A 13022-nucleotide genomic window follows, 5' to 3' on the forward strand; every position below is an offset into this window, starting at 1 on the left:
TTGGTGCTCTGGGAAGCCGTGCAGGCGGCTGGGCACGTCCGCAGGGCAGCGGGGGCACAACGGCAACGGGCATACTGCGGCCCAGTGGGACATGGGCAGAAACAGCACTGCCGAAAGGTGGGCTATTTTATTTATTGAGTGTGGGCTTGCCAAACACGCTCAGCGTTGGCCGGTTGAGGCATACGATAAATACGCCGCCTTGGATGGGAGCGGAGGTATAGCAATGCCCTCCTGAACAACCCCTCTGATATTCTTATGTTTTGCAGATCTCTATGGCGGTAGAAGCTTTTCCATCTCCTTCTCTGACAGGCCAGTAGCTCCTGCCACAGTGGATAACTACCTAGCTACACATGCCCAGGAGTGCCAGCGGAGACCGTGGCTCCACAAGCTTGGTCTCCTACCCGCAACTCATGTCCGCTAGCCCATTTTGGCATATGCTCAAAGGAAAGAAGTTTCCTACCAAAAGCAATCACTAAGAACAAAGGTTGAAAGAATGTTTCCCCGAAGTCCAGCTAACTCCCCAAACCAATATTACATCTTCTTGGCAAAAAGTCTACATTTTTTTTGAAAACGTATCTGAAAATTACAGAAAGGCATTGAGTTCCCACCCGTCACATGAATCTTCATCTCCTCAATTCCCACTCCGTCACTCAGGATTGTGCTGCCCTAGGATTTGTAAATGCAATCACACAAATATGTAGAAGTCTGAATAAAATCTATATATAAAGTCAAAGGATTCATTTCTCATGAGCAACTAGAAAACGTTAGTTTGGCTTCTGCTGGTATGTCTGCAGCTTTTTTTTGGTCCACTAATACCCCATTTCCTTGACTAGGCTGTGTGTAATATTCCACTCTAATCTTTCTGAACTGATGGGAGAACGTGTACTTTACAATCAAAATGATTCATGCAGTTACGTGATCCAGTGCCGAATAAGAGCGTAAGAATTCCTAATCTGGAATATTAGCAGTCATCTGTTAAACACTCTTTTTTATCATACTGCAGAACCATCATCTTATTTCTTACATAAGGTTCTTCATAGACTGCTATGACAACGGCAGCAGAAACGCCACTGAAAAGCAGCATAATGAGACATGAGGATCATTAGGAATGTACCGCTAGAACAGCAGCTCATCGCAGTTATTCTTATCTGACCTCAGAAGCAAAAGCACTCTTAGATACTGTTTTGTTGTTAATGATTTTTCAATTCTGCTTCATTTTATTAGTGTATTCACAAGGTTGTTTTAGTTTATACACTAATAGTCTGCTCCATCTTTAAGAATATATAACTAAAGAGAGAGCCGTGTGGATGTTCTTGTGGGGCGAGGATGCTGCAAGCTAGAAAGCAGTAATTGAAAAAAAAGTTAATTCCTGTTTAGGTAGGGTGGTCTGTCTCTTCAGTGTGGTGCTGAAGTCAAACCTATTGCATTTGTTGCATTATCCAGGGAGTAGGGAATGAGAGGAAAGATGTGCTTACCCCATCTCTGTCTTTACCCCCATCTGTGGTACTGGTGAGAATATTCCTGCAAGAATGCTCAAAACTTCAACAAAGTTTTCTGATGTATTGATTTTAATGTCTTGGAGAAGAGCTATTGGAATGATTTGATGGTGACAAAAATATTGCTTTACAGGAAGAGAATAAACGGGCTCGGCTTGCTTTCTCAACAAGGAGGTGATATGGACTGTGTTCACAGTTGGTAATTGCCAGCGGAAGGTGAAGATTCCTGATACGAGAGGGCATGAGATCATCCATTGGTCTGAATCAGCAAAATGCAAACTGGAAATGAGATTTTCAGAGCAGGACCAGTTTGCCAAGGGAAGTGGTGAATTCTTCATTGTTTTCAGTCAAGGCTTGATTGCTCTTGAGATATGCTCTAGTCCCAAAGCAAGCTGTCTCTCCATATTTGGGATTTGCTGATGAAATCTGTGGCTTGATTTAGTAAGATTTCAGACTATAGTCCCCCATCTAATCCTAAAATCTGCAAGTCTCCTGACACTTTTTTTGTTCAGTTGGTTTATTTGATGACTAATGTCTCTAAGTCAGGAGAGGACAGAAGCGAGCCTGTGGTGCAATACTCATGGAAAAGACCGCTGTGGCTCACTCTGAGCTGTGAATGATGTGCTGTCCCCTTAATAATAAGCATTTTCTTGTTTCTTGTACAACTGGCTTCTGTTCCGCTGTAGGTGGACGTGCCTGCTGCTTTCCTCCTCCTCCTCGCACGTACAGAGCCATACCTGGGCACATACGCACTAACTGCTCAGGTCTGTGCACAAATTCATAGAAGTAACAGTTTCCATGGCCCTCTCCAAATGCGACTGGAATATAAATGTGAGGCCCTCTCCCTGAGTCACAACAGATACTGTATAATATTATAATTACCATTCATTTTCTTTATGTTATGCAATTACCCAAACTGCTGTAAATAACCTAAAATCATACCTGTGGGTGCCCAGACTTGCTTAAAGACTTTACACTTTAAATCCTGACTGGTTTTACGGTTTCAGTGAGAATTATAGGTAAGAAGCCTTTGTTTCTCAGCCAGCCCACTGCGTGTAACTGGTGAAGGTTTGGCCAATTTCAGCCATACGTGAGAGAGAGGTGGAAAACTTAAAACTAGTTTGCAAAAATTTTGGAACTTTAAGATAAGTTAAAGAAAGTTTGATGGAAACTGATTGAGTCTGGGGACCCAAATTAGTACCTACCCAAAAAGAAAAGACCTCTTCTGCCTTCTGCACCCTAGTCCCTGACACAGAGGGCAGAGGAGCAAGGACCTTCTTAGGCCAAGACCCTGTGAAATGGATCAGGCCTGGTCCTGGTTTCGCTGATCTTAATTACTTGCATAAAATGGAAGTGCAGGGGAGAGAAGGATGACGTCTCAACCCAGAGTATCAGCTTTCCTTGGGGGAAAAAATTTAATATGCAACCCTATGTAGCAGGATCCATAACCTTACATGAATCTCTATAAGCATCTCATGGAGATGCCTATTTTCACCTTGAATTGAAGCCTGCAAACTTGCACTGCTTTGCTGAATGAGGACCGCTGTTTGATATGTAGTGTGAAAGACCAAACAAATTAGATCCTGTAGTCATTAACAGACTTTCTAGGACAAAAAGTTAATTCTTCTGTCTCACATTATGCTCTTTTTCTCATTTCTTTTGTGAGAAAATCATCTTTTTAGAGAGCTGATGTATTCATGTTCTTATTCCTCAAAACCCTGCAAACTCTGTAGTGCATTATCACTTGAATAGGCCAAATAATTATTTGAATGCCTACTCATAGACAGTTAGCTTGCAGTAAAAATTGAGGCTTCAAGAAGAATTAGAGAGAGCTACCAGCTACACAGAAAGCTAAAAATAGGTATTTCACTCTGATTCTAAAAGCAGTTGAGGTCTTTTAGATGAGCCTTAACTTACTGTGTCGAATTTAAAGTAGCATGATTAATTTAGAATGATATTTCCTAATTCTGATATAGGAGTTTTTAATGGTAGAAAAAGCTGACGTTTAATGGATTTGTGAAGGCACTGTGAAAATGGGACCTCATGGGCTCACTCCTTTGGGAGGAACCTCACTTTTCCAGAGCCCATGCCAAGCTGGGACCCTGCAGACACTTTGCCTGCAGAGGAGCTACGCTGGGTCCTCCCACTGGGTGGTTTCGTATGGAATCACCATGTTTCTATGAGCAGTTTTGGTTTTAGGAACTGTATGGCAATCGGTTACATTGGGATAAAAGCGCCGAAGTCAGTGGGGAAGTGTCCACGCCAACCGTGATAACGCAAGAGACAGGGCTGGACGGCTGCTCCTGCGCCGCCCTGGGCTGAACGTCGCGTCGTCCATCGCCTGTGCCCCTGGGGACTCGTGTCCCCCCTGCCCAACCCGGCACCCCAGGGCAGCCTCCCGCAGCAGCAGAGCGAATGCTCCCGTGGCTCGAATGAAGCAAAATGATTCACTTTGCCTATTTTTTTTCCATTCCCATCAGACTAAAGAGCAACAGCTTTCATTGCAAAGGAGAACGTGGAGGCATTTTTGTTTCAACAAAGATAGAAAGTGATACTTAAAAAGCTGAGCATGTTTCAGAATGAATTGGTTCAGTAAAAAAATGACCGTGCAAAAAGCTTTGAAACTGAGGCAGCTAACATGGAGCTAGCCTGCAAAGTGAATTAAAACAAATAAAAGGACTTTTGAGATTCTGATACATTTGTGAGATGGACAATGTGAAAATTCACGTTTAATGTTGTCTGTGGATTTTTCACTACTTTTCTGATTGAACAGTGTTCCAGGAGGTAATGACAGTCTGAAATTCAGAGATCAGCTGTCAGAGAGAGACGTAGGAAAGTCGCAAGATCGGCAAATAACTACTAAAAGAAAAAAAAAGGGGGGGGAATTTCTACAGTGAATGCACTTTTTGCCTACTGTAGGGCCATGGGGCACTTCTGACAGAGCAAAGGTAGCCCAAGGCAGGGAGAGGACAAGCCATGAAAGGCAACTGGCAATCTTCCATAAATCATACTTTTTAAATAAAGTGACTTATTTTAAAAGGAATGGCTGATTTCACATAAAACTGACTAAAATTCTTTCCTTCTCCCCTTTTTCATTCATCGTGATTCTGTAGCGTTTTTGAAGTATCAGCAGGTTTAGAGTTGAAAATGATTGACTTTGAAAAATCCTGGACCCCTGAGAATTATGCAAATATTTTGTGTATTAAATTAATTTTTACTTTCTAGATTATGAATAAAAATTAAAGCAGATGAGAACCTTCCACTGGTTGGAAGTGGCAGCAGTTCAAGGCAGCCACACAGGTTTACAGCAACCAAGGATCCAGTCCAGCTATTTTTAATATTCTTGCATTCAAATTGGCCTATCCCAATTTGCTTTTAAAGCATCGTTGGAGTAAGTCTCTATTTACTCAGACCATATTTGTCTTGAGTGCATTTTTACAACGTAGTCATAAACACCAAAAGAGCTGAGTTTGTAATGAAAACACGGCCAGACAGACTGCCCCCCTTAGGGGATGCCGTCCAGCAAATCGATTCGACGGCTCCTGACCAGAATTGAACTAACCAGGATTTCGCGGAGACAATAAGTGCATTATATGTTCCCTTTCAACTGCTTTTAAAGTCACTTCAGCCAAAGGAGGCTGTTTTAAGAATCATGTAAATATGGGCTCTGCAAAGACTCGGCCTTCCTGTTTGGGAAAAAAAAGAGTTTGAAAAATCTGTCCGCCGCAGACCATCTGTAGGAATAATGTGCTCAACTCCCCGCTGCAAAGAGCGGCTTCAGACGCGGTCGTGGCTGCAGCCTCCGGGTCCCTTGGCCTGGCTGCCTGCTAGCCGCCTCATTTAAGGTGTGCACGTCTCCGCGAGGCCATCTCGTGCTTTTAGACAGTTTGGGCCTCTCCGCAGCCCGCGTGCGCGGCCCTCCTCGTCTGTGCGGCTGGCCACCCGCGCCTCTCCCTTTGCTGCTCTGCTGGCCTTCTCCTGCAGAGGGGCCGGAGGCTCCTGAAGGCAGTGCCGTCGGTCGTTCAGCGTTGGCTTTGGTTCATTTCAATGTGTAGATCTAGCAAGAGGAGCCCGCTGAGATGATCGCAGTATGGCTCGGTGTTAGGGTTAGGACGGTCTTGGGGCATGCTGCCTCCACAACGGGAGGTCCCCGCTCAGCCTCACACCTGCTCCGCCACTCCATCCTGCCCTTCTTCAGCCTTGGATCTAGCAAGTTACACAGTGCGCCAGTTTGGGGCAGGGGGCGGGGGGGAATCGGCCCTGTGAAGGGAGAGGGAAGAGCTGTCTTCCTTCCAGTGAGCCAGCTCCTTTGACACGATGGTTCAAAGTGAGGCGAGCGCAGGGAATGGGGGGGTCTGACCACAGCAGCAAGAGTGAAGCGCCGTCGGGAGGGGATGCATGGGTAGGAAGGGGGTTTCAGCTTTAGAGTGCTCTGATGGTCAAACAAGTCCACAAAACAATATGAAATAAGCTGAAATAAGCTAAAAAGTGCATGTAAGCGTTTCCTTTTTTTTTTTTTTTTTTTTTTTTTTTTTTTTTTGGCAGAGTTGGCACACTTTGACTATAGTAAGGAGGAACTGGGGTTTCTTCAGTTCTTACAAGGCCTATGGGGTAAATCTGCTTCAATGCTCCTTTGCCCTAGAGAGGTGAACTGTTGCCTGTGGGTGCCCCCCCACCCCCGACCAGGGCATGCCCACACTGCTGTCAGGCACAGCACAGGCGAGCATGGGGATGCAGGCACATCCTATTTTCATGAAGCAGAGCAGACAGAAAGTCTGTGTTGATGCCAACAGAAGTGGCTAAGCCTCCTTCAGGCCGGGAGGTCTGAGGGGCACGAGCTGTGAGGACATGGGCACTGCCACCAGAGATGTGGTGCATGACTCCCCTGGCAGCAGAGACAGGCTGCCATGCCCAGGATGCTGTCTTCAGCAGCTGTGGGATTTCCCCCAGCCCGCTGTGAGGTGTCCCTGATGTGCTATGAGATGTCCCCCAATCTGCTATGGGATGACCCCCAGACCTGCTGTGGGATGTCCCCAACATGCTCTGAGATGTCCCCCCACCTCCTGTGAGCTGTCCTCCAGCCTGCTGTGGGATGACCCCCAGACCTGCTGTGGGATGTCCCCAACATGCTCTGAGATGTCCCCCCACCTCCTGTGAGCTGTCCTCCAGCCTGCTGTGGGATGACCCCCAGACCTGCTGTGGGATGTCCCCTAGACCTGCTGTGGGGTGTCCCCGACATGCCGTGGGGTGCCCCCCGCCGCCTCGGGACGCCCCGGAGCAGCGGCAGCGGCGGGCGCTCGGCGGGGCGCGGGGCTGCGCGGGGCTGCGCGGGGCTGCGCGCCCCTGCCCGTGCCCGTGCCCGCGCCCGTGCCCGTGCCGCGGCGCAGCCAGGGCGGCGGTGACTCACGCTGCCGTGCATGGCAGCCCCGAGCTTTATAACTGCTGGGGCGGCCGCGGCGCCCCGCTCCGCTCCGCGCCGCCGCGCCGCGCCCGCGGGCAGCGCACGGGCCGCGCCACGGCACCATGCGGAGCTTGCGCGGAGCTCCGCCGCCGCTGCCGCTGGTGCTGGTGCTGGTGCTGGTGGCCGCGGGGCACGGCGCCGTCATCACCGGGGTGAGCACCGCCGTGGGGTGCCACGCGGCGTGGGGCGGCGTGGGGTGGCCGGGCATGGGACGGGGCGGCGCGGCGTGAGACGGGGCGGCACGGCGCGGCACCGTGCGAGGCGGCACGGCGCGGCGCGACGAGAGACGGGGCGGCATGGACGGAAGGCACGGCGCGGCACGGCGCGGCGCGGTACATGGCGGCACGGCACGGCGCGGCATGGGATGGGGTGGCACGGCGCGGCACCGTGCGAGGCGGCACGGCATGGGACGCGACGAGGGACGGGGCGGCATGGGATGGAAAGGCATAGTGCAGCACGGCGCGGCGCGGCGCGGTACAGGGCGGCACGGCACGGCATGGGACGGGGCGGCACGGCGCGGCGCAGCATGGGACGCGGCAGGATGGGACGGAAAGGCACGGCACGGCACGGGGGCGGCACGGCACAGCTCGGGATGGGACGCGGCGGGATGGGACGGGGCGGCACGGCACGGCAGGGCACGGCAGGGCACGGGGCGCGACGGACCCATGCGCAGCACCTGACGGGACCGGGGAGAGTCGGTGCCCGGGGCCGGGGCGCCTGCGGGTCGGGCCGGGCCTGGGAGGGCTCCGGGGGGCTCCGCCGTGGCGGGAGGGCGGCCGTCTAGGGACACCCCGGGTCCCTCGGGGAGGCCAGCTCGGGCGCCTCGCCGCCCGCGGGCGCACCCGGGGCGCCTGCAGCCCCCGGCCGTCCCGCCTGCGAGGCGGGCACCGGTGTCGCGAGCAGCCCTGACCGCTGGGGATTTGTTTGTTTGCTTGTTTGCTTGTTTTAATTTAGTTTGATTTTTAAGATATGACTCTGCTGCTCCCTCCCCCCCAACACTTTGTTCCTGTTACTGTTTTTGGGCTTGAAGTTTACTTTGGTTGTGAAAATATTATTTCCCCTAATTGTTGTTTGATCCAAAAGTGCTGCATCACTCTTAAATATTTTTTTTTTTTACTGTTTGCTTTGAATTAATAACCCCGTGCTTGCATTCTTTCGAGAGCTTACATGGCTTTTGTAACCAGCAGAAGTTGTACTCACAGCAGCAGGTTGCTCCACTGCTGTCCAGGCTCCCGATTCAAAGCGCATGGAAGTCAGTGAAACTGCTCCTAGGGATTTCTCTGCATGCTAGCTAAGTTCCCAGGACCAATTAATTTTGAGATGAGAGAGTGTAAAGGGATTTTTTTAATATTTGAGAATTTCAAGTTCCTTTTAAGTAGAAATATTTCAATCTATGAAGTATCAGTTTAAAAATGTCTTAGTTTTTTAAAAGGCTACACCTTTAAAGCATAATTAATCTATTAAATGAAGTAATTGTAAAGCACAGAATAATAGATCAAGGACAAAATGTATTCATTAAGAGTACGTTAGAATTAGAAAATGCTGCTTCCTTAATTACTGCAGGGCAGTTTTTGCTTAAATCGCTCGGATGCGTTTTTGGCGCCTCATGAATGGCACATCTCGAGGGAGAGTGCAGTTAGCTGTTCCTTCCCAGATTCGACGGGACTGGAAGGTGTTTTTTCTTTGCAATTTAAGGAGCTGACTGAAACCTTCCCCGCTTTAGTGAAGGCTCCTCTGCTGGCTTCAGCACACTTTGGAGCAGCCATTTCAGCTGGGACTTTTTTTTCCCCCTCGGGCTGAATTATCCACAAACCGTGTTTGAATGGGGTGTGGAAGAGCGATGTTCTTGATGTTGTGTTCTCTGATTATGAAGAATATTGCTATGACTTTGGAGATAATTGTGGGAAGTAGCGTTTCGTTTAGTATTGGTATGCGTTTTTGGAAGAGGGAGTCTTAAGAGTTCTCCAGGATGGGGACGCACACCCACACCCACACACACGTGTATATATATATGGGTGGGAGTATTCTTTCTTTTCCTTTGTGATATTAAAAAGTAAACGTTACCTACCCAAAAGGCTGTAATAGTAGTTTTATGGCCATATTACTTTTTAAAGTAAATACACTGGTGTGTTTGGGCTTAGTTGTTGGATAGAGCCATTTGCTGTGTTAAATACGTATTTTGGGAGGCATGATAGCCATTTGGGTTATGTACACTGTTCAGTTGCTTGACCCTAATGCAGCAGCTCTTTCCTAAATGACTAGCTGGTCGCTAAATATGTATTTTGATCCAACTTCTACTTTTTGAAATAGCATAATATTTACCCAGTAGACTACAGTCTAATGGCACTTATCATGTAAATCCCAAGGTGAGATATGTAAGCTTTTTCCATAAGCAAACATTTGTTCGCTATAGTCTTCCTCAGGCCCCTTACGGTCTTTTATGCACCTTTTCGCACATTTGCCTCTTTATGTCCCTCTCACCTCGGACTGTCAGTCGTGTTGCCAGACAGTAAAACAGTAGTACCTTACTTAAGCTCAGTTTTATGGTGTAATCAGAACCTTTAATGAATTTCTCATCCGAAAAAGGAAACTGGCTTTTGCAGTAAGTTCATATAATAAGTCTGATAATCTTTTGCTTAAAGAAATAAGGAAAAGATGTGCAATAACCTGCTTCCAAACCTTAATATGCCAGTTGCTCTTAGGTTGCTGGGGTTTTTTGGGGGTTTTTTTTGGGGTTTTTTTTTTTTTTTTTTTTGGTATCCCCAAAAGTCAGATTTTATTGCGTGCTCATATAAGCCACAAAACGTATCAGATATGTGGCTGTAATTTCTATTTCCCCCTTGGAGGGTGAATGCATTTTCCTAGGTGTGGACTCTCATATGAAGATTTCCTCTTGCATGTTTAAAACCTCCTGAAGTTGCATGTAATTCTAGCTGGCAACCAGAGACTGCAAACTATCGCCCACCCGAGGGGCGCCCGGGACCTCCGCGCTCAGACGAGCGGGAGATGCAGGGACTGTGCGCTGTGCCTTAAATCGTGTTGTTTGTCCTTAATGCGCCATTATAACTCGGGGGTGTCAGAGCAGCTCTTGAGCACCGGGCCTGCCCTGCACGTGGAAACGATGGCTTTTTCCTGGTGCTCTTTGCTGAACTCCAGGCCTGCGACAGAGACCAGCAGTGCGGAGGGAGGATGTGCTGTGCGGTGAGCCTGTGGATCCGGAGCGTGCGGATGTGCACGCCGATGGGAAACCTGGGAGAGGAGTGCCACCCCCTGAGCCACCGCGTGAGTACGGCGCGCTGCGGGGCCGGGGCCGGCGGGGCGCGGGGCAGCCGCGCTCGGGGCAGGCCCCTGCCGCTGCGGCTGTGCAAGGGGCGCCGAGGGGCCAGGCGCAAGGGAACGGGCTGCCGCCGAGTTATTCCAAGGACAACCCGAGGGCGAAGGCACCGCACGCACGTTTCAATTTGTTTTCTTATTAATTCGTTGTCGTTGCTGCTGTTTTGCTTTATTAAATGACCCGAAACGGCCTGTAGCAGCCCCAAAGCCCACCCTGGCGATGCCCGCTCCCGCCGCTGACCTCGGTGGAGCCGCGGCAGATCCGGTCACACGCGTAAAACTCCATCAGGCCGGAGCAGGTCCCTGGCGCCGGACAGCAACGTCACGGTGTGCTGCAAAGACTGAGAGCCCCCATGCCTTAAAAAGCCACCAAGAACTTAGTGACATGACAGAAAACTTGTGCTAGAGAAGTCTCACCAGGGCCTCTGACTTCTATATATTAATTTCAAATTAATATGCTAATTAAATTAATTAATAAAAATGTTAATATATACATGTGTAGATATGTGTACACACATGCACACACACATATATGTAAGACTAATTACATATTAGTATATTATCTTTATATGTTATATTATATTATGAATGTAAGAATATTAACATGTACATTAAGTATCTGTATTTATACATATTCTATGCACTATACCAAAGGCCATATTTATTTGTAAATAGCGTAATCTCAATAGGGAGGACTGAACGCGATGTTGCCATTGAGTCTGAGCCCCTGGGGGGGTTTCCGAAGCCTCCTCGGGGAAGAGCCTTGTGCGAGGGACGCCACAGCCGCCCATCACGTTTCTACACGTGCAGTTAGTCCGTTGCAGCTCTCGTGTTATGTTTGACAGCTGCCTTCTCCGCTCTGCACCTATAGGCTATTTTCTCAGTTTTAGGAAGGCTCTGTCCTAGTATTAAACTGTTAAATCTTCTGGTAAGGTACTGGAGACCAGATTCTCATTTTTACTGTGCAGAGCGATAGGTTTCTCTTGCAAGGGGTCTGTATATTTGCAGGCTCCTCAGGATAAGGGAAACGGGCTTCTGGTTCCTCTGTGAGTTTACTGCTCTCACACAATAATTTACACTGTCTGATACATTTTAAGCTAGCTGTACACATAATTACAATCAGTGAAGATGCCTGTCCGCCCCAGATTTATGGTCACAGTCACTGATGTTTGTAAGCTTTATGAGGTTAATTTTAGACTTACATTCCTCACCCTGCTGCTCTTCATGACAACCAGAAAGCAAATTGAATCACTGTAGTATGTGAAATAAAGTATTTTCAAAGGTGGAGCGCTTGCTCGACAGCTTCCCTCCTCTAAACATTTGCGTGGGAAGGAGGTTAGGAGACGGATCGCTCTGAGTATCAAACCTTCCACCGGCCTGCGGGCCAGGTGCGGAGCAGACGCCTCCCGCATGGCTCTGCCCTTGAATTTCATCTCCGCCCCCAGAGGCTGCGGAAAGTGAAAGGCAGTCAGTGTGGAAAGTGAAAGGCAGTCAGTGCTCGCAGAGGCTGCGGAAAGTGAAAGGCAGTCAGTGTGGAAAGTGAAAGGCAGTCAGTGTGGAAAGTGAAAGGCAGTCAGTGCTCGCAGAGGCTGCGGAAAGTGAAAGGCAGTCAGCGCTCGGGGAATATTAACCCCGCGCTCGCCCCAGATCCCGCGCAGCGGTGCCGTGCTCGAGTCGCCCAGGCGGCTGCGACAAAACCGCCGCGGCCTTTCGAGCAGTGCAGAAAAGAGCGCACAGAACATTTCCCTCCAGCGAACGCAAGGTTTTCAGTAGGTTGCTGAAGCCGTTGGAGGGCTGCGGGCTGCGTGCATCCGCAGGCGGTGACCTTCCCGAGCCTGGCGGCGGCAGACGGCGAGGACAGACCCGCCGGCTGCCTCGCGCTGAGCTCTGCCCTGTCTCCCCGCAGGTCCCGTTCCCCGGGCGCAGGATGCACCACACCTGCCCGTGCCTGCCCGGCCTGGCCTGCGTCCGGGTCTCGCCCAGCAAATTCAAATGTTTACCAGACTTCAGGAAAGAAGATGTCTTCTTTTAGCAGGAGCTGCCCTTCCCTGGGAAGAGCCGCTTGACCTATTCCGTTCCTTGTTGTAGCGATGGGAAAGGTCCTCGCCAGGGGCAACGCTGTAGTAAACCTTCCTGCCTCGCCAACATCGCAACCGTACGTGAGATACCGTGCTGCGGCGGCTGGGATTTTCAGGAGCGAGCAGTGATGATGGATGCTTTCGTTTCGGGGTGGCCAAAATGAGATTTGCTGAAGCGATGTCATTTTCGGAGGGCAGGGCCTGGGCGGTTTCTGATGGGTCTCATTCTCTTCACGGTTCCAGCTTAACCCAGCATGAAAACATCCAAGATTATTGTCAATTTTAGAAAATTGTGGCCATATTTTTTACACTTCGGACCGCCTAAATCAAACTGAGATTTGAATAATTACATAATGCAAAGCATAGGATGATTGCCAAAACCCTGTATTTACATTGCATTTCAGATCTTTATTAATATAACTGTATTTGTAAGTTAGGCACATGTCTACAGTAAACATTTAACCAATAGATGTAGCTTTTTCACTTTTTAAAAGTGACAGATGGAACCAAAGCATTTCAGTATTCAAAACATTAAAAGATTTTGTTATTTTAGTATTCTACAAGAAAAAAACTGTTGTTACTTGATTTGGTGTAAAACTAGCTGATCATCTCAAACTATTAAAATGTAGTTTATATGTTAAAAAAGGAACTCTG

The 13022-nt window shown here is 49.0% G+C and overlaps 1 protein-coding gene across 1 annotated transcript; it reads left to right on the forward strand.

Annotated features, from left to right (window-relative positions):
- Positions 1-7019: 7019 nt before the first annotated feature.
- On the forward strand, positions 7020-12322 carry PROK2 (prokineticin 2). The gene is made up of 3 exons (XM_062585752.1): positions 7020-7109; positions 10114-10239; positions 12197-12322. The coding sequence occupies exons 1-3, from the start codon at positions 7020-7022 to the stop codon at positions 12320-12322; spliced, it is 342 nt and encodes a 113-aa protein (XP_062441736.1).
- Positions 12323-13022: the final 700 nt, after the last annotated feature.

This window comes from Rhea pennata, chromosome 12 (assembly GCF_028389875.1).
Source record: "Rhea pennata isolate bPtePen1 chromosome 12, bPtePen1.pri, whole genome shotgun sequence".
In the NCBI taxonomy this organism is placed as follows: domain Eukaryota; kingdom Metazoa; phylum Chordata; class Aves; order Rheiformes; family Rheidae; genus Rhea; species Rhea pennata.

What these genes read in the sequence shown, in the direction of transcription:
- PROK2 (XM_062585752.1), top strand. Translation starts at nt 7,020, where the DNA reads ATGCGGAGCTTGCGCGGAGCTCCGCCGCCGCTGCCGCTGGTGCTGGTG. An exon ending in ACGGCGCCGTCATCACCGGG is followed by an intron (nt 7,110 to 10,113) that starts GTGAGCACCGCC and finishes GCTGAACTCCAG; the next exon opens with GCCTGCGACAGAGACCAGCA. An exon ending in GCCACCCCCTGAGCCACCGC is followed by an intron (nt 10,240 to 12,196) that starts GTGAGTACGGCG and finishes GTCTCCCCGCAG; the next exon opens with GTCCCGTTCCCCGGGCGCAG.